Genomic DNA, 21731 nt, shown 5'->3' with positions numbered 1-21731 from the left:
ATCTTGCAAAATACAGTATAATATCACAACCAGGATATTGACACAATCTACACATCTTGTTCAGATTTCCTCAGTTTTGTGTGTGGTTGTATTTACATCTGGGCAGTTTTATCTCACCTATAGCTCTGTGTGTAACCACCATAGTCCAGATACAGAATATTTCTGTCACCACAAGTATCCTTTGTGTTGCCCTTTTATGATCATACCAACTTCCCTGTCTACCCTTTCCCACCCCCTCCCCTTACCACTGGCAGACACTAAGCTGTTTTCAAGTTCTATAACGTCATTTCAAGTCTGTTATATAAATGAAATCATACAGTATATAGCCTTTTGTCTATCTTCCCTCAGCATAATTCCTGGACATTCACTGGAGTTGTTACATGTATCAAGTTGTTCACTTCTGTTGCTGAGAACTATGACATGGTAGGGAAGTAACAATGTTAGTTTAACTATTTTTGACTGTCCACCTATGAAGAACATCTAGGTTGTTTTTAGTTTGGGGCTATTATGAATAAAGCTTCTATGAATGTTTGTGTGCAGGCTTTGTGTGAACATAAATTTTTATTTCTCTGGGATAAATGCCAAAGGGTACAAATGTTGGGTCGTTTGATAATTGCCTATTTTAGTTAAATAAGAAACTGCCATTTTCCAGAGATGTACCATTTTACATTCCCATCAGCGATGTATCCATAATGTTTTTAGGTATTTAGATGATAATTAACTTAAGCCAGGTTTTGTATATTACATTCCCATGCTCCATTTTTACTATATTTAGATTTCAGTTTCTGAAGATCAAATATATATTAAATGTGATTCTATTACAAAGATTTTATTACAGATTTAATTTTTTTTTGGAGACAGAGTCTATATTGCCCTCAGTAGAGTGCTGTGGCATCACAGTTCACAGCAACCTCCAACTCTTGGGCTTAAGCAATTCTCTTACCTCAGCTTCCCCAGTGGCTAGAACTACAGGTGCCTGTCACAGTGCCCAGCTGTTTTTTATTGCAGTTGTCATTGTTGTTTAGCTGGCCCGGGCTGGGTTCGAACCCACTACCTTCTGTGTAAGTGGATGCTGCCCTGTAACCACTGTGCTATGGGTGCCAAGCCAGATGTAATTTCTTTCTTTCTTTTTTTTTAGAGACAGAGTCTCACTTTGTCACCCTCGGTAGAGTGCCATGGCGTCACACAGCTCACAGCAACCTCCAGCTCGTGGGCTTAGGGCAATTCTCTTGCCTCAGCCTCCCCAATAGCTGGGACTACCGGTGCCCGCCACAACACCCGGCTATTTTTTTGTTGCAATTTGGCCGGCGCTGGGTTTGAACCCGCCACCCTTGGTATATGGGGCGGGTGCCCTACCCACTGAGCCACAGGCGCCACCCAATTTTTTTTTTTTGTCAGTATATGTCAGAGAGGGTTGTAGATGTCTCCTGGTCTGGATTATCAGCTAGGATTGTTAAAATTCCATTTTTTAGGGGCCAAGTGCAGTGACTCATGCCGGTAATCCTAACACTCTGGGAGGCCAAGGCAGGCGGATCACTTGAGTTTATGAGTTCAAGACCAGCCTGAGCAAGACTGAGACCCTCATCTCTATAAATAGCTGGGTGTTGTGGTGAGTGCCTGTAGTCCCAGCTACCCAGGAGGCTGAGGCAAGAGGATCACTTGAGCCCAAGAGTGTGAGGTTGCTGTGAGCAATAATGCTACGGCACTCAACTCTAGTGTGACTGAGTAAGACTCTCAAGAAAACATTGTAATATATTGAGATCTGTATATTGTCAGAAGCCATTGACTAAAATTAGCTCGAATTTTTATCATTTCCTGCATACAGATTCTACATTTATTTAGTAATACTGCCATCTAGTGTTGAGCAAATAATGCTGTACAGCCTTAGTATTGAATTCCATTTCAGTCTCATAATTTCCTTATTAAGCTTCTTTTGAGACTATTTACCCCAATATATTTTGTTTTATTTTGTTTTTTCTTCATGTGATCAAAAGTAATGTCTGCCTAATAATGTTCCCTGTATAGTAACTAATAAGTCCAAATAGAAATAGCTGTAAACATTAAGAGCTATGAAGCAAGGAAGGCACTATGTAAAACCTCATCCAGTATTTTGTGTTGCACCATATGCTGTTGCTCTTTGAATTACATTTCCTGAAGGGAATGTACATACTAAATGCTTGATTGAAGCAAAGCATGACGAATCTCAGAATCCAGCCCAGACACGGTGGCTTACACCTGTAATCCCAGCACTTTGGGCCAAGGCAGTATCACTTGAGGCAAGATTTAGAAACCAACTTGAATAACATAGTGAGATCGCATCTCTACAAAAAATAAAAATTAAAAATCAATTAGCCAGGTATGGTGGCACATGCCTGTAGTCCTGACTACTTGGGAGGTTGGGTTGAGAGGATCACTTATGCCCAGGCATTTAAGGCTGCAGTGAACTATGATCATGCCACTGCAGTCTAGCCTGGGCAACAGAGTGAGACCATGTCTCTTTAAAAAAAAAAAAGCCAGGCGCAGTGGCTCATGCCTGTAATCCCTATACTGTGGGAGGCTGAGGAGGGAGAATTGCATGAGCTCAGGAGTTTAAGACTTGCCTGAGTGAGAGTGAGACCCCAACTCCTAAAAAAATGAAAAGCCTAGCCAGCCACCACGGCAAGCACCTGTAATCCCTGTGGCTTCCAGAGGCTGAGGCAGCGGGATACCCACAGCCCCAGTCTGAGGTTGCAGTGAGCTATGATGACATTGCACTAGGTTCAGGGCATAGGTTGGGATTCTGTCTCAACAAAAGAAAAAAAAAATTAAGCAAAAAAAAAAAATAAAAAATAAGCAAGGAAATTAAAAAAAAAAAAAAAAACCGTGTCACAAACCAGAGTGGAATGGGTGGGGAATGAGAAAAATATAGCACAAGAGAAGACAGAGACAAAAGATGGGATGGGGAGGACTGACTGAGCTGATGGCTGCAGCCAGCACCAAAGTACAAAATCAGCTTTATTTTATAGTGTCTGTACAGGGTTGTCCAGCAAGAAGTAGAATAGACAATATGGGGAAATTGCATAAAGAAAAGACATTTTTGTTCTTACAGTAAGACAGGAAAATGCAAATGACTTGAATAAAGACAAATCCTCTTGTTAATGGTTTCTACTCAACTTTGTTAACATATGATAAGAAGTAAGAAGGAGAGATCACAAGGATCACTGCATAGTTAACAAAACAAAGGAAGAGCTATGTCTTAGTGGTTACCACTCAACTTGACTAGCATATGACAAGGAGAAGGAAGGGAAAGATCACAAGGATCTCTGCATAGTTAACTAGACAGAGCTATGTGACTTCTGGCAGAGGGAGCATGAAGAAAGGAGTATGGTTGTTTTGGGAATGGAAGAGAGGCAGTTGGGGGTTCATTCCTTGAATGTTCCCCAGGCTGTGGGTGCCCCGCCTCTTCGCCTGCTCCCCACAGACTTGAATAGACATTTTTCCATGTAAGATATGTAAGTAGCCAATAAGCACATAAAAAGGTAAGTCATAAGCAACCTACAAATCCAGGTCACAATGAGATACCACATCATATCCATTAGGATGCTTAATGTCAGTAAAAAGGAAAATTACAAGTGTTGACAAGGATATGAAGAAATCAGAACTCCCTTGGATTTACTGATGATAACGTAAAGTGATGCAACCACTCTGGAAAACATTTTGGTGGTTCCTCTAAACAGAATTGTCATATGATACAGCAATTCCACTCCTGAGGATATACCCAAAAGAACTAAAAACAGAGATTCAAACACATACTTTTATAAGAACATTCATAGCAACACTAATTTGCACTAGGCAAAGGGTAGAAACAATTAAGAACCCCAATTATCCATCAATGGATGAATGGATAAATGTGTGATGTATAAATACAGTGGACTATTATTTAGCCCTAACAAATTAAATTCTGATACATGTTACAGCACAGAGGAACCTGGAGAACACCATGTTAAGTGAAATAAGCCAGTCACAAATAAATATTGTATGATTCACTTATGTGAGATAACTAGAATAGCCAAATTGGTAATTTTCTAAAAACAGAAAGGAAAACGTAGGTTACTGGGGACTTCAGGGGAAGGGAAGGGAAGGGAGTTGTTTAATGGTTACAGAATTTCTGTTTGGGATGATGAAAAAGTTCTATAAATAGGTAGTAGAGATGCTTACACAACATTGTGAAGGTACTAAATTCTGTTTACACTTAAATATGGTTAAAATGGTAAATTTTATGTGTATTTTAGCACATTTTTTTAAATGAGAGGAACAGATTATCTCAGTCAGTAGACATTTAGTGATGCCAGGAATCCAAAAGTGAGTAAGCCAGAGTGTTCAACCTGGAAAATGGAACCTGTGCACTTGGTTACAGTTACATGGCCTGCAGAGAAGTCTGTCTGAGAGGATAATCCATTGTCTGTTTTGACTTTTGGTGAGTGGGTTTGAAATGTTACAAGGGAGTTTTACACAAACATCTGTGTCCTGGATGGCCTGCACAGGGGAACAACAGGGTGATTCATAGTAGCATAGCCTTGGTTATCCCATCAGATGTTATACTGCTTTATTATGGGAACACGATATTCCAGAGGGATTGTATACATTTTTAATATCCTAGTACATTAATTGGTGCTTCCTAATAGGTATCCAAACACAGATTTATCATAATTGCTATTAAGACTATATGGTGTTATGTGATAATAGCCAACTTTAATGTATTGAATGCTTGTTGGACACCATACATTATATTGAGAATTTAATTTTCAATTAAATTTTCAACAGCTCTATGAGATAACTGCCACAATTGTCCCCATTTTTCAGATGACAAGGTAGAAAGATTATGTAAATGCCCCAGTTAACAGCTAAGAATTGAATCTAAGTGTCTTTGATTTCAGAACCCAACCTCTAATTTTTTTCAAAAGTAAAAATATGAGGCTCGGCGCCTGTGGCTCAAGTGGCTAAGGTGCTAGCCACATACACCTGAGCTGTCAGGTTCAAATCCAGCCCAGGCCTGCCAAACAACGACAGCTGCAAGTAAAAAATAGCCAGGTGTTGTGGTCCAGCTACTTGGGAGGCTGAGGCAGGAGAATCACTTAAGCCCAGGAGTTGGAAGTTTCTGTGAGCTATGATGCTAGGGCAATCTACCCAGGGCAACAGCTTGAGGCTCTGTCTAAAAAAAAAAAAAAAGGTAAAAATGTGAGGAAATTGAAGTGTGAAATGTTTAGTTTGTTTGTCGTCCTCGTTGTCATTGTTTACATCCACAATTCACAATTAGGTGTTAATGCTGCCTTCTATTTGAAGTGAATTTTTGAGTCTGGAAAATCCTTCAAAGCAGCAGTTCTCAACCTGTGGGTTGCAACCCACAGGAACTGTATTAAAGAGTCACAGCATTAGGAAGGTTTAGAACCACTGCTCCAAAATGCTAGTGAGTATTATGACAAGATGGTCCTACTGAGTCTTACTGTGGCATGATTATTGGGGGCCTAAATTTGCCATTTGACAATTCTCTCTCTTAAACAAAGACCTTTTGTTGGGCGGCGCCTGTGGCTCAGTGAGTAAGGCGCCCGCCCCATATACCGAGGGTGGCGGGTTCAAACCCAGCCCCGGCCAAACTGCAATAAAAAAATAGCCAGGCGTTGTGGCGGGCGCCTGTAGTCCCAGCTGCTCGGGAGGCTGAGGCAAGAGAATCGCGTAAGCCCAAGAGTTAGAGGTTGCTGTGAGCTGTGTGACGCCACGGCACTCTACCGAGGGCGGTACAGTGAGACTCTGTCTCTACAAAAAAAAAACAAAGACCTTTTGTCATATTTACTTGCTGGGGCATAATATGTTAGTTTTTTAATATTAATAGAATTATTTTTATTTAATATTTTCTAAAATAAAATGGCTTGGTATGAGGCTGTGATGTTTTTTTTTTGCAGTTTTTGACTGGGGCTGGGTTTGAACCGCCACCTCCAGTATATAGGGCCCGGCACCCTACTCCTTTGAGCCACAGGCGCCACTGTAGGCTGTGATTTTCTATAATGGGAAGAGACTTCTTCCTCTTCCTCCACAAGAGTTATTTTGCGCTGACTGCATTCTCCTCAGACCTGCCCTGTTGCCTCTTACCTCGCAGATGATGTCATCCTCACACCAGTGGAAAAAATGCAAAATGGCATTCTCTTAACTTTCTGTCCCTCACATGCAGGTTTCCCTGCATCCTCATTGCTTGCGGTCTCCTGGGGGAATGCCCTTACTCCTTTGAGTCATAAGACCATTTTTGCGTTTTAATAACTTCCAAATCAGTACCTCTGGGTTCCAGATGTCCCTCAGCTTCCCCCTCTCTCCTTCAACCTAGGGCTTTTCCTGGGCTTGCCTGCCCAAGCAATGTACCACCACCCACTACTCAGATACCAGGGTATCTAATCAGTCCTTTATGTGGCCACCAAAGTGCACATCCTAAAATATAAAGATTAATGGCTCATCCCCTGAACATGTCCCCACTGCCCTATGGATAAAGTCCAAATCCCTTAATGTGTCTCAGACACTCCACAGGCTGGCCGGTGCTGCTCTCCTCCCTTCATCACCCTCCTCCTACCAACCTCTGACCCACCGCTGGTGAAGTGCTTGCGGCTCTCAGAGTGGCTGTGCTCTCCAGCCAATTCATCTCGTCCCTCCTCTCAGCTTAACATCCTCTTTCTAGGTACCCATGGGCCCCTGCAGCTCTTAGCTAAGGGAGACCTTATCACTGGTTGTCCTTGCAACTTGTTCCCACCTCACAATCACAGCACAGTGCTGGGCATCTGGTAAACTCAATAGTTGTTTATCAAGTGGATGAAGCAAATACTTGCCTGGAAAAAACTGGGTTTGTTTTCCTATAGAAATGCCGTCATACCATATTTCTATCACTGTTCTACTTTAGGTGCAAGAAACTTAGAGACTTGCTGAGGCCCTAAAAATCATGTGTATTAGTGAATTAATTTTTTCAATATAAACATATATAAACAACTATTATGTGTAGTTTACACATTTTAGAAATAAAACACCAAGTTGAAGCTTCCTATGTTTTCAGAACACTTATATGTGTCTCCCATTAGAATTTAAGCTCTGTCAGAATTTCTGTTACTCCTCACTTTGCCTCTTGGGCCCAGATTAGACAGGACCTAGCATCCTATGAGTACTCAGGAAATAAAGGTTATTGAATGTGGCAATGCTGCTTTATGGTGTAGGAAAGCATCAATATTTTTCCTTTGAATAGTTACAATGGTGTCAGTAAGCCAATTTACTAAAATGTGTAAAGTTTTGGGGACAAAACGCTTTGCTTTTCCTTAAGGATTCTATGATTAGGGGGTTTGAAGGGGGAATGGCCTATTATATAGTTCAATTATTTTGATATTTAGGACCCTGAGGTGTGGTGCCTAGCTTTTATCAAGAACAGTAAAAATAAATGTAAGGTCACTTGATTAGCACTTGCTCACTCTGTCCTCTCTAGTATCAATCCCCTGTGTGTTACTGACATAAGACAGTTAGGCACACTTGGCTTTGTAAAGGTTAATTCCCCTTCACCTTATATCCGTTGGCAAGAAAAAATGGTGAATTCTAACACTATTACCCAGAGTCTGTAAAAATTTGTATTGCCAGTACAAATTTCCATCTACAAATTTGGAGAGACTAAATGAACCTTGGCCTTAACCCCTGGCACATCTTCATTCTTTCCTTTTTTTTTTTTTTTTTTGTAGAGACAGAGTTTCACTTTATGGCCCTCGGTAGAGTGCCATGGCATCACATAGCTCACAGCAACCTCCAACTCTTGGGCTTAAGTGATTCTCTTGCATCAGCCTCCCAAGTAGCTGGGACTACAGGTGCCCGCCACAACACCCAGCTATTTTTTGGTTGCAGTTCGGCCGGGGCCGGGTTTGAAACCGCCACCCTCGATATATGGGGCTGGTGCCTTACCAACTGAGCCACAGGTGCCGCCCCATTCTTTCCATTCTTTATTTTCAGATTCCATCTTTCCTTGCTTCTGCAAACTGCTTTGGTCAATGGAAAAACGTTTAGTGTACTGATATAGAAGAGATTTCTTTCACTGGGTAATTTGCTTTGTTTTTCAGTCTGCTCCATCTGGACACAAACACCTGACTGTGGAAGAATTATTTGGAACCTCTTTGCCAAAGGAACAGCCAGCAGTTGTGGGTCTGGATTCAGAAGATGTGGAAAGGCTGCCAGGAGATGTTCCCCAGAAAGAGCCCAGTTCATTCCTACCATTTCCCTTTGAGCACTCAGGAGGAACCCCTCAATCAGAAAACCTGGGTATCCTTTCTGCTGCCCATCACTCTGTCCAATCTGAAGTCACCACCCCGGTGCTAATCACTCCAGCCTCCATCACACAAACTAGTGAGAAGCACGCCCCAAGCTACCCAATCCCTATGAGCCCTGTGCTCAGTCCCACCCTGCCAGCTGAAGCTCCTACTGCCCAGGTTCCCCCCAGCTTACCTCGAAACAGCACCATGATGCAGGCAGTGAAGACCACACCTAGACAGAGGTCTCCCCTCCTGAACCAGTCAGTCCCTGATCTAAGCCACACCAGTCTGATTGCCAACCAGAGCCCCTTCAGGGCCCCACTAAGTATGACAAACACAGCTGGCACATCCCTCCCAAGCGTTGATCTTCTCCAGAAACTCAGGTTGACCCCACAGCATGACCAAATACAGACACAGTCACTTGGGAAAGGTGCAATGGTACCCAGCTTTTCTTCAGCCGCTGGTCAGCTGGCCACACCTGAGAGCTTCATAGAACCTCCCTCTAAGACAGCAGCAGCAAGAGCAACAGTCTCAGCCTCCCTGAGCAACATGGTGCTTGCTCCCCTTCAGGTAGTAAAATGGGAATGTGATGAAACTATAAAGGGGGATGGAGAGTGGGGACAGTGGGTAAAAAAATGAGGCAAGGGAGGACAAACAAGGGGCAGACTATGCAGGCCTGGGACATTCTGCTGTCAAAGCAATGGGAAGAAAGGAGAGGATTATAGGCAGATTCATTGCTGTGGCTTCTGAAGGTCTCAAGTCATGTCTGTATGGTCTCTGGCTGTCTGGGTATAGAGGGCAGGTCACAGGGTGGCCCTCCCTCAGTGTTTGAATGGGTGACCGTCAGGAGTACATCAGCCTGATTTTTCTCCTTTCCAAGAACTAACCAGGCCCAACCCTGCTTAGCTTCCAAGGTTCTACAAGATCAGAAACTTTCAGGGTGTTATAGCCATAGACAAACCTGACTTCTTAAGCCCTGGAGGAGCTGTGATGTCCCAGGGGGCAGAGCCACTGCTCTACTACAATCCTCTGGGAGCCTTGGTCAGGGGCTGGGAGCCAGGGGAGGTAAGAATACCTAGAATGAACAGCTAAATAATTGGTTAATGATGGTGTATATTCTATTTCCCAGAATCATTTCAAGTGATAAAATCTGAGAAAATACTTGTATTTTCCTATCGGGATATGCATTTTAGGGTTGGTTTGTTTTGTTTTTGTCTGACAATTGCAGTACTCATTTGACTCAGGACCATAGACCCAAACGACTCCAAGCTTAGTCTCTTTCCCAACTCCCTAATACTCTCCTGAGTGCCTACCTTGTGCCAGGTGCTGTAGGGGGTGCCATAAGAACATCCCAGATTTGGAGTGTGAAATCAAATAAAGCTTCCAAATGAAACTGAAGTTTGAGCTAAGATCCAGCAACTCAATAGAAGTTAGCCAGAGCTTTCCTAGAGCTGGGAAAAGTATTTGAGGCAAGAATGGTTTGTGCGGTGGCCTGGATATGAAAGAGCATTGGTGAACTTAAAGAAATGTAATGTGACTGGGTTTACCAGTTGGAGGAGCCAGTATTTAAAGTTGGAGGAGCCAGTATTAGGAGATGAAAAAGACTTCATAGGGTGAGCGCAGTGGCTCAGATCTGTAATCCTACCACTCTGGGAGGCTAAAGCAAGTGAGTCAACCAAGCTCAGGAAGTCACGATTAGCCTGAGCAAGAGTGAGACCCTGTCTAAAAATAACCAGTTGTTGTGTTGGGCACCTATAGTCCCAGCTACTTGGGATGCTGAGGAAGAGGATCCTTGAACCCAAGAATTTGAAGTTGCTGTGAACTGTGATGCTATGGCATTCTACCCAGGGCAACAGAGTGGGACTCTTCTTCAAAATAAATAAATAAATAAAAGAAAGAAAGAAAAAGACTTCATAAATTCTGTTAAGGAGTTTGAGTTTTGTCTCAGAGCCCTAGAAGTCTTGGAGGGGTTTTGAGGAAAGAGCGATGTACTGGAAAAAAGAGAAGATAAGAATTGGATCAGTTGGGCAGCGCCTGTGGCTTAACAGAGTAGGGCACTTGCCCCATATGCCAGAGGTGGTGGGTTCAAACCCAGCCGCGCTCAAAAACTGCAAAAAAAAAAAAAAAAAAGAATTGGACCAGTCATCCAGGCTTGAACTAAGGAGGGCCTGAATTTAGGGGTATGGACAGGTTGAGATGTCTCAGCAGTGGGACTTAGTGGGGAATTGGGTGTAGAAGGTAAAGAGTTTGTCTCACAGTAATTCATAAGGTTGGTGAGTTTGCAAACAAATCACTACAGAGTTCAAGTGACTGGTGCAGAATCACTGAACTGAAAGAGTAGAGCTGCTGCTCTGAAACCAGTATTGGTTGCCTATTGGGATTTTAGTCTCCGCCCTTTAATCATCTTCATCACCATTGTCATCATCAATCTTTTAACATTTTACCAAATAATATTGTATAGAAGAGCCCGTCATAATTATACATTGTTTCTTAGGGGATATTTTACCCCATTCCTTTGAAATCTTGTATCAAAATAAAGGAAACTAAGCCAGGTGCAGTGGCTAATGCCTATAATCCTAGCACGCTGGGAGGCCAAGGCCAGTGGATTGCCTGAGCTCACAGGCCAGCCTGAGCAAGTGCGAGACACTATCTCTAAAAAGTAGACAGGCATTATGGCGCCTGTAGTCCCAGCTACTTGGGAGGCTGAGACAAGAAAATCACTTGAGGCTCAGCGCCTGTGGCTCAAGTGGCTAAGGTGCCAGCCACATACACCTGAACTGGTGGGTTCGAATCCAGCCTGGGCACGCCAAACAACAATGACGGCTGCAACTAAAAAAAATAGCCGGCGTAATGGCAGGCGCCTGTAGTCCCAGCTACTTGGGAGGCAGAGGCAGCAGACTCGCTGGAGCCCAGGAGTTGGAGGTTGCTGTGAGCTGTGATGCCACGGCACTCTACCCAGGGCGACAGCTTGAGGCTCTGTCTCAAAAACAAAAAAAAAATGAAAGAAAGAAAAAAAAATCATGGGTGGCGCCTGTAGCTCAATGGAGTAGGGTACGGGCTCCATATGCCAGAGGTGGCGGGTTCAAACCCAGCCGCGGCCAAAAACTGCAAAAAAAAGAAAAGAAAAGAAAATCACTTGAGCCCAAGAGTTTGAGGTTGCTGTGAGCTATGACACTACAGCACTCTACCAGAGGCAACAAAATGAGACTCTGTCTCAAAAATAATAATAAAGGAAACTATTTTTGATTACTCACATTCATGACATTGTCATTCTTTGGCCATTTCTGCTAAAGTTCTCTGAAGTATAAAATGGAAAGAGAATGTTCTCTTCAACAGATAGGCATCCTACCCTTGAAATGGGCTTGCTGCCAGTGTTCTAGTTGCTCTGGAAATCTAAAAAGTAATCTTGAACACTACCCTCTCCAGATTCTGGCCTCTGGGACAGAACCCCTACCTACTAGTGGGGGATGCTTACATACATTAAAATTTTTCATTTACCTGGCAGTGGCCGATTTTAAGAGCTGGGACTTTTTTGATTTCTAATGCATTTGCTGGCAGTACCTGTGGCTCAAAGGAGTAGGGCGCCAGCCCCATGTGCTGGAGGTGGTGGGTTCAAACTCAGCCCTGGCCAAAAACTACAAAAAAAAAAAATCAAATGCATTTGCTCTACAAGTTCTTTGTCTCCAATGAATAAGGGCAGCCTGGGCGGTGCCTATGGCTCAGTGAGTAGGGCATCAGCCCCATATACCGAGGGTTTGAACCCAGCCCCAGCCAAAACTGCAACAAAAAAATAGCCGGGGGTTGTGGCGGGCGCCTATAGTCCCAGCTACTTGGAAGGCTGAGACAAGAGAATCGCCTAAGCCCAAGAGCTGGAGATTGCTGTGAGCTATGGCGCAATGGTACTCTACCAAGGGCGACAAGGTGAGACTGTCTCTAAAACAAACAAATAAGGGCAGCCCTTAGCGAAAATTTTTAGCTTTCAAGCCAAGTATACTTCTGTATAAAGGCTATTTAGTGCCACCTGTCCAAGTTTTATTTTTGTTTTGGAGTTTTTTGTTTTGTTTGTTTTTGAGACAGAGTCTCTCTCAGTCACCCTGGCTAGAGTGCCGTGGCATCATCCTAGCTAACAGCAACCTCAAACTGTTGAGCTCAACAGATCCTCTTGCCTCAGCCTCCCTAGTAGCTGTGATTACAGGTACTAATAATACCTGGCTAGTTTTTTCTATTTTTAGTAGCACTGGAGGTCTTACTCTTGCTCAGGCTGGTCTTGAACTCCTGAGCTAGGTCGACCACCCACCTTGGGCTCCCAGTGCTAGGATTACAAACGTGAGCCACTGTGCCCAGCCACCTGTCCAAGTTTAAGTCACCTTATTCAGAAGTATCATGCTTCCTGGAACTGTCATCTCTCCAGACTCAGCAGCAGAAAAAAGTCTACCCAGGCTGTCCCTGGATAGACTTGTAAGGGCTTTACAGGCACCCCTTTCCTGAGGGGAGCTAAAGAGAAGAGGCAGTCCAGGAGCTCTCGTGCAGCTCGTCCTTGGTTGCATTGTCACAAGTTCTGCCAGCCTCTTCCCTCAGGAACCTGGGAATTAGTTAATGTCTGCACCAGTCCCCATTGCCAACCTAGTTATTGCTCCAGTAGCTAGGAAATCTTAGTTGAAACTTGCTACAAACTTGCTTTCATCTTTTCTTTTTAAATATTTCAGTCTATGCAGCAAAACCAGGATCCTGAAGTATTTGTTCAGCCTAAGGTGTTATCCACTGCTGTCCCGGTAAGGACTCCCTTTATCTGAAGAACACATTATGTTTTTTTTTTTTTCACATTATGTATTTTTAAGTTCTTCTGCTGGGTGTGAAGTAAAACATTTTCACCTTAGTGAAAAATTTTAGCTTTCAAGCCAAGGTATATCCATCTTAGGTGCCTCTCCTAGGCCCATCAAGCAGATTCATTGCTGTGGCTTCTGAAGGTCTCGAGTCATGTCTGTATGGTCCCTGGCTGTGTGGGTATAGAGGGCAGGTCACAGGGTGCGCCCTCCCTCAGTGTTTGTGAATGGGTGACCGTCAGGAGTACATCAGCCTGATTTTTCTCCCAGCCAAGAACTAACCAGCCCCAACCCTGCTTAGCTTCCAAGGTCCTACAACAGGCGTCCTCAGACTTTTTAAACAGGGGGCCAATTCACTGTCCCTCAGACCATTGGAGGGCCGGACTATAGTATAAAAAAAAAACAGCTATGAACAAATTCCTATGCATACTGCACATATCTTATTTTGAAGTAAAAAAAACAAAACAGGAACAAATACAATCACACCACCACATGTGGCCCGCAGGCTGTAGTTTGAGGATCCCTGTACAAGATCAGAAGCTATCAGGGTGGTATAGCCATAGACAAGCCTGACTTCTTAAGCCCTGGAAGAGCTGTGGTGTCCCAGGGGACAGAGCCACTGCTCATTACAATCCTCTCCTTTCTCCCATTGCTTTGACAGCAGAGCGTCCCTTGTTTGTCCTCCCTTTCCTCATTTTTTACATGTTGTCCCCACTCTCCATCACCCACAAACCTTGAAATACATATTATGTTCTTTTTCTCAGTTCTTCAAATGTCACTTCCTGTTTGCCTTAAGAGCCTTTATTTAAGTTCTCAAATCTCAGAATTTAAATTAAAGCCAGCTTTTTTGAGGTAAGAGTTCTCACTGTCAACCTAGCTAAAGTGCTTACTGCAACCTTCAGCTCCTAGACTCGAGCAGTCCTCCTTTTCAACCTCCTTAGTAGCTGGGTCCTCCTTAGTGGTGGGCACATGCCACCACTTCCAACCTAAAGCCAGCTTCTGAAAGGTCTTGTTAAAAGATCTTTTCTGTAGCTCGTCCTGCTCATGGTGATCAGCGCAAGCTCTTAGCTTGGATTGCCCCCCCCCCACCAAAATCAACTAAATGATTTAGATAGCAGAAACTACACCCTTAAAGCTGTGGCAAGCTCTTTGCTATCTGTGAATGAGGATATGACATATAGGAGAAAGAGAAATATGGATTTCTACTGATTGTAGCAATTATAAGAATTATTCAAAATGCTAATCATTACTAGTTCAGTATATTCAGATTGTTAGCTATAATCAGCCTAGAAGTGCATCTAAATGTGAGGGAGAGAGCGGTCTATATTAGCTTTATATTTAAGAAATTTTGTCTTCAATACCTGCAATGGTATAATGAATAGATTGGACATAACTAGATTCTTAAATTATTTTTTATTACAGTATAATTTTAATGAATTTTGACACATGTATGTCATATCCCTTGGGTAACCACCAACCCATTCAATAACTAGTATTTCCATTACCCCAGAGAGTTCTTTCACATCCTCTTCATTTCTTCTCTCCTTCCCCCATCTCCCACACACCCACACACACACACCCAAAATTTTTTTATTGTAGAGATTTTTGTGGGGTTTTTTCCTTTCTTAATTTTTTTTTTTTTTTTGAGACAGAATCCCATTTTGTCACCCTCGGTAGAGTGCCGTGGTGTCATAGCTCACAGCAACCTCAAACTCTTGGGCTCAAGCCATTCTTTTGCCTCAGCCTCCCAAGTAGCTGGGACTACAGGCACCCCCCACAACGCCCAGCTATTTTTATTTATTTTTTTTATTAAATCGTAGCTGTATACATTAATGCGATCATGGGGCACCACACACTGGTTTTATAGACCATTTGACATATTTTCATCACACTGGTTAACATAGCCCTCCTGGCATTTTCTTAGCACCCAGCTATTTTTAGAGATGAGGTCTCGCTCTAGCTTAGGCTGATTTCAAACCCCAGCCTCGGCCTCCCAAGTGCTGGAATTATAGACATGCACCATCATGCCCAGCCTTTTCAAATTTATTTTTAAAGCTAGTCAAGTGAAGCAGTGGGAGTGGGGAAAAAACAAGTACATAGGGCGGCGCCTGTGGCTCAAGTGGTAGGGCGCCGGTCCCATATGCCGGAGGTGGCGGGTTCAAACCCAGCCCCGGCCAAAAAAAAAACCCAAGTACATAGGGTTGTTCTTACTGTGCATTCTGTGCTATTATTTATTGTGTTCACCTTCTGTGATGATTGTACATGACTTCCCATAGTAATTCTAGGGCCTTCTTAAATGGACTCTTCATCCTTTGGTGAACAGAAGCTTCTTAACCAGGTGTAAAATGTTCAAATTTTTGCACTGAATGTTTGCCTAAACCCAAAATGTTAGCATTTGATTTTGTGCTCCAGTTTCATCCTATTTGTGCCTCTTATCAGAGGTTCCCTGTTCTGGACCCGACTGCTGGCTCCTACGCTTTGGTGCAAAATGACCATTGTTCCCTGCAGGTTGCAGGCCCCTCACTGATTACTGCAACCACCACTGCAGTGTCTTCAGTCCTGCTGGCTCCAAGTGTTTTCCAGCAGACATTTACAAGGTCCACAGAGCTCGAGAGGAAAGCCAACTCCCCTTCTCCTCTAACTATTGGAACACCAGAAAATCAGAGAAAGCCTTCCATTATTCTCAGCAAGTCTCAGCTCCAGGATACATTAATACATCTAATAAAGGTACGTAGGATACAGTTTACTCTTTGGTTTTTCAGTCTTTGATAGAAGAAAATAAACTGTATAAATGTTTCCTACTAAATCAGCTGATAAATTCCAAAGATTAGCAGGGAGTAATGTTTCTCTCTTCTTGAGCATATACTCCTGGTGGAGAAGGGAGAAGTATCTGGGAGAACTCTGAAATATTATCATCTCTAGGTGGTGGGATTATTTGGGTAATTGGTCATTAGCTATACAAATTACTTATGCAGTGTTTTTTTCCTAAGCTATTATCAAGAAAGTTAAGTTCTGATGAGGTGAATCTAACATTTCATGTTCTTGACCTTTATCATCTCTTCTAGAATGATTCCAGCTTCCTCAGTACCCTTCATGAAGTCTACTTACAGGTCCTAACAAAGAACAAAGACAACCACAACCTATGACTGGAGCAGAATAAATCTGAAGGCAGAATGTCAACCTCAGAAACAAATAGGCTTCATCATGGAAACTTCTAAACAGAGCTTTGAGTTTTCAGAATCCTGAAATTGAGCCTATGAGAAGGAGACTCATTCCATAAGAATGTTTTCCAAGTAACATTCTCAGTGATTATGGAGGTTTCACTGTGAAGCATCACCAGCAGACCTTTGTTTTGACAAAAAGAAAAAAAAATCATTGTGTTGAATTATGTGGGTGTTTTCATCAGCTATAAGCAAGTATGTGAAATAAGGAGTCTTTCAGTTTGTTTTCACTTGCAAGGTGGAGTAGTCACCAGCTTTTCTCCAGCCAGAGCTCAGCCTAGCCCACACCTCTAACCCCTAACCCTGCCCCCTAGAAACTTGGACATTAGGCTGAGAGTTAAGTTCTGAACAGAGTAGAAGTCAGCTTTGCAAAGTAGCTTTGAGTTTTAAGGATCAGAGTTTAAGTTGGCAAATTAGGAATTATTTGTTCAAGTGCAGTATATTTCTTATGAATGCCCCATTTGGGTCTTTAAAGTTCTTAAATTTCTTAATAGCATCTTATTTTTAAGTGTGCCCAGTCCTGCCTTGTAGCATTAACATTTGAATAGGGTGCTGTCAGGCTCCAGTGGTGTGGAGGCATGGCACACCTTTGAAGCAAAGGCTGGGGCTTGCAGGCCCAAATCCTTTCATGTCTTCTACTCTCCTGTGGTTTTGAAAATGTTCATATGTGAAGCACAGCTTTATTTTCCTTTTCTGTCTAAATACGGTTAGAAGTCATTGTTGATTGTTTTCCTTAACACTTAGATGAAAGGACCAGTGGACCAATCTCACAAAGCCATCCTGGTTCCATTTCTTGAGTGTACTGAGAATAGTTTTAAAGCTATGCAGAAAAGGGAGCTGTTATTCACACTGCCCTTACTTTGTTGTAGAATATGGAGTTGAAAAGAAAGTATGAGATTCAGAACTTTACCAATATATTCCTAGGCTGTGAGTATTTTCCCAGCCCAAAGTGTGAAAATATGTAAAGATGCTTTGTTATGCTGCTATTGATCTGCCATGATTTATATTTATTCTTTTATGGCATGTAATGGTATTTAGTAATATTTTAATGTAGATTTTGATTTATTTCGGCAATAGTAATTTTAAAATATTCTTTGAATGAAAAGTGTCTTTGTTTCTATAATACAGGTCATTTTGTAATATTTAACCAATTAAGATGCACTGCTTACTTTTCTGAGCACTATTTAATGATGGGGTAAAAACCCAATTGGCTCAACCAGCTAGCATAAGGATTAGCTGTGAATAATGCTGGCAGATGTGATGGTTCCTTGGGAACAATCATTTAAGCTTTAATGGTAATTCAATCATAAGTCCATAGATTTTTTTTTTTCCTAGCTGAAATTTTAGAAAATTACTTGTGAATTATATACTTGTTTTAGTTGGTCTTAGTTTTTTAGTATAAAGAATACTTCGATTGGCTTTTTAATCAAAACATGCTTCCTGGATAATATTTCTGCTTCTCTGTTTAGTATCTTCTATTGCTGTTTACCTAGTTATGTGTGAATTGTACAGAATTCAGGGAAGCTTAGAACTTTTCATGCTCAACTAGAAATACTTTGTTTTCAAAGATAATGTGTAAATTCAGCAACCAAAAATGAATTGCTTGTGCATCATATGGGAAATAGAAAGTTATAGTAAGAAACAGTGTCACTGACTCCATGTGTCCAAGGAGCCATGTGACTGTTCTCGTAAAATGGATGCGCCAGTAGATTTGATCCCTCCCCCCAAATGTAGTCACAGTGGGCTTTGGTAAATGGACGAATCAAGGGATTTCTGTTGTAATAGAAATATGAATATAAATGATGCTTTTGAGTAAGTGTAATATTATGAGAGGAAAGTTTAAAGAGAGAATATCCTAAAGAGGGTCTGTAATCAAATCTATTAATTTTCACCCTTTAATGCTAGGTATGAATATGATAATAGAGAAAAATCTATGGTAAGGCTTCTTTAGTTTAAAAGTAAACTTTTAAGTGCCCAAGTCATGGAGACTTGAAAAGAGTAAACCTGCTTCAGCTCCCAAATTTATATATTCAAAGCATTTACTTAAAATTCAGAAGCCAGAAGTTCACAGTCATGATCACCAGGAAGTTCAGGCTAAAATACGTCACTAGAGAAGCCAAGCCAAGCCAAGCCTGGACAGTTGCAGTTGGATGACCCTTGGCCAGAAAGTGGCAGTTCAGTTGCCTTACTCCTCGTTCAGGCTTACTCTCCAGAACCTCATGCTGGCTTAGATTGCATGTTTACATTGCTGCAGTGTCTTTACTGGAATCTTAGTTGAATCAAAACAGACACCAAGATGGAGATTCTTCTTGTTAGATTTGGCAGAACCCCAGGAGACCTGCATTTCAACCACTCTGTCCATCCGAGTGCCTACCTCTAACCCCAGGATCCAAGTGTAGGCTCAAAGGAGCAGCACAGAGCTTGGGAGAGAGGTGTGTCTGGGGTGTCACTACTGGGTGGTGCTGTTCTTCTTGTTGTTTGCTAATGTGCTGTCTTTAAATGGACTCTCACACTCCCATACAGCCTTGTTCCTTTAAGGCAGAAGCTCCTCTTCCTTGCTCATCTCTCCTGGGATTTATGAGGTATGAGAGTTGGCCTACTTGACTCTGACTGCTAAGTTTTCAAGTGACTGTCAGTGTCGGGAGAAGAATTTCATGCCTCTGCATGTGGAATGTCCACAGCTTACCTTTGCAGGCTTAGATGTAGCCATCAGAGACTGGCATTTTATTAAGAACCCAACTAAACCTGGACCCTTCTCTACCGGGGGATGCATAGGCTTAGTTCAGAATATGTCTGACCCAATTTTCTAGTCCAGCATTTGTTCTTTTTCTGGCCTACTTTTTCTTGTAGAAATTAGATACCCCATCAAATCCACTACTAGGTAAATATTTTTAAACCATGCAGCTTTATTACTCTCCTCCCCCCAAAGAATGTAGTTTGAAACTTCCTCATTTTGGTAGTAGAGGCCCTAACTGCCATTGTATTACTAATAATGCAACATGAAATTGAAGGTGCCTAACTGCTTAAAAAACAAAATTAGCCATCGTACGATAGCTGAGAGGAATGAGAGGTGGCACAGGCACGAGCGGGCTCAGCCATGTGAGCAAGAACGGAGGCGTCACAGGGGCGCGTGGCCTGCGTTCTCACGCACAGATGCTGCAGAGTGCGTCTTTGTTTCCTTCTTGCCTACCTTTGGTTTTCTTCAGTTGTGTTCAGTGTACCTTCTGGAACCAGTAGTGCCCTGTGTTTTCAAGTGTCTATAATGTTAAGATCTGAGCAAAGCTAAGCAACTTATACTAGCCTTTTTAACGCTGTGCTTGAGAACATTTCCCTGAGTGGGCTGGGGCCTCAAAGAGCCTGTTTTTTAGCAAATTCAGCAGAAGAGATGTGTGCAATTTTCACTCAGTTTTGTATTTGACATCTTCATTTAAAATGCTAAGATGCAATATCATTCACTTTGAAGTAGGGAAAATGCAAAATTGTGTTTCCCTTTTATCTGTGTGATTCCTTAAGAAACGTGTTTTTAAAGTGTGTTCTAAATGGTTTTTTATTCTGTATTACTGCTTTGGCCATGTGACTCTCATGACTTTCATTGTATCAGATTCTCAGCTCCCTGAAATGTGGGGATGAGAAACTCTGGAATTACAGCAAGGTTTTTTTTCCATAAGCGCAATACTGCGTCATTAACATTTTTAATGGTATGGATTTTATACCATCTGTGTATGTTTGCAAATATTAAGTTATTACATGTTTTAAAATGAGCGTTTTTCATCCTAAATTTTATATGTTTGCAAATATATTTTTTTAATAAAATTTCAAAACCAAGTTTTAGCACCTACTAAATTTTAATTGTGTTTTTATTTAATTTGTATAAATAGGAACTTGTAAATGAACTGCTGCACTGTGCCAGGGCCCCATATTGGTGAGATGGGGCAGGGTGAGGTAACAAAACTGACAGAAAACCCTCATCTACTTGTTGCCAGCCTATATAGTCAGAGTTCTCCAGAGAAACAAAACCAGTGGAAGATAGAGATACATCATTACATCCATATAATGATGTTTTGATCAACAATAGACCACATAGATGGTCTATTGAGCCATAAGATTATAATACTGTGTTTTCATTATAACTTTTCTATGTTGAAATACACAAATACTTTGACCAATGTGTTACCATTGCCTACAGTAGTTAGTCCAGTAACATGCTGTGAAGCTTTGCAGCCTGGAGCCTGAGGCTGTACCTTATGGCCTAGGTATGTAGTAAGTAGGCTGTGCCATCTAGGTCTGTGTGAGCACACTCGAGGATATTTGCACAGTGAAACTGCCTAAGGGTGCATTGCTCTGATCCCCACGGATAAGCAATGCATGACTATATCGATATAGATACAGCAGCCCCCCACCCCCTCCTTTATCCAGTTTCTCTTTCCATGGTTGCAGTTACCTACAGTCAACCAAGCTCCAAAAATATTGGAGGAAAATGCCAGAAATAAACAATTTGTAAGTTTTAGGTTGTATCCTGTTCTGAGTAGCATGATGTAACCTCTCACCATCCTGCCCCAGCCATGAATCATCCCTTAGTCCAGGGTATTCATGCTCTTCAATCATTTAGTAGCCATCTCTGTTATCAGATCAACTGTCAAGGTATCCTAGTACTTGTATTCAAGTAACAGTTATTTAATAGTGGCCCCAGAGCACAAGAGTAGTGACGTTGGCAAGTCAGATATGCTAAAGAGGCTATAGAGTGTTTCCTTCAAGTGAAAAGGTGAAAGTTCTCCACCTAATAAGGAATGGGAAAAAACTATATGCTGAAGTAGCTAAGATGTACAGGAAAAACAAATCTGCCCATGAAATTGTGAAGAAGGTAAAAGAAATACGTGCTAGCTTTGCTTTTGCATCTTAAGCTGGGAAAGTTATGGCCACAGTTTATGATATTTGCTTTGGAAAAGGCATTAGATTTGTGGGTAGAAGACATGAATAGAAAACATGCTGTCTGGCTCAGTGCCTGTGGCTCAAGCAGCTAAGGACACCAGCCACATACACCTGAGCTGGCGGGTTCAAGTCCAGCCTGGGCCTGCCAAACAACGACGGCTGCAACCAAAAAATAGCCAAGCATTGTGGCAGGCGCCTGCAGTCCCAGCTACTTGGGAGGCGGAGGCAAGAGAATCCCTTGAGCCCAGGAGTTGGAGGTTGCTGTGAGCTGTGATGCCACAGCACTCTACCCAGGGCGACAGTTTGAGGCTCTGTCTCAAAAACACAAAAGAAAACATGCTCTGATTGAAGCCAGTGTTGCACAAGAATGCATTGAGTCTATATGAAGACTTCAGCAAGGGACCTCTGAAGCCAGTGACACCAAGCGGTTAACTGCAGGTAAGAGATGATTACATAAACTC

General features: G+C 42.2%; 1 protein-coding gene across 4 annotated transcripts in view; it reads left to right on the top strand.

The window, feature by feature from the left end:
* DCP1A (decapping mRNA 1A) overlaps window positions 1–20180 on the top strand; it is a 61481-nt gene extending 41301 nt beyond the window's left edge. For 2 of the 4 annotated variants that reach the window (XM_053599585.1, XM_053599583.1), the window contains 4 exons: window positions 8109–8867; window positions 13004–13069; window positions 15629–15847; window positions 16186–20180. In XM_053599585.1, coding sequence (XP_053455560.1) covers window positions 8109–8867; window positions 13004–13069; window positions 15629–15847; window positions 16186–16266 — 1125 coding nt within the window. In that variant the 3' untranslated portion in view covers window positions 16267–20180. Of the gene's footprint in view, window positions 1–8108; window positions 8868–13003; window positions 13070–15559; window positions 15848–16185 lie in introns of all 4 variants that reach the window. The other 2 variants (XM_053599584.1, XM_053599582.1) reach the window with 1 other exon arrangement.
* The last annotated feature ends 1551 nt before the right edge of the window (window positions 20181–21731 follow it).

This window comes from Nycticebus coucang, chromosome 8 (genome assembly GCF_027406575.1).
Source record: "Nycticebus coucang isolate mNycCou1 chromosome 8, mNycCou1.pri, whole genome shotgun sequence".
NCBI classification, from domain to species: Eukaryota; Metazoa; Chordata; class Mammalia; order Primates; family Lorisidae; genus Nycticebus; species Nycticebus coucang.
This window is presented reverse-complemented; position numbering and strand designations above follow the sequence as displayed.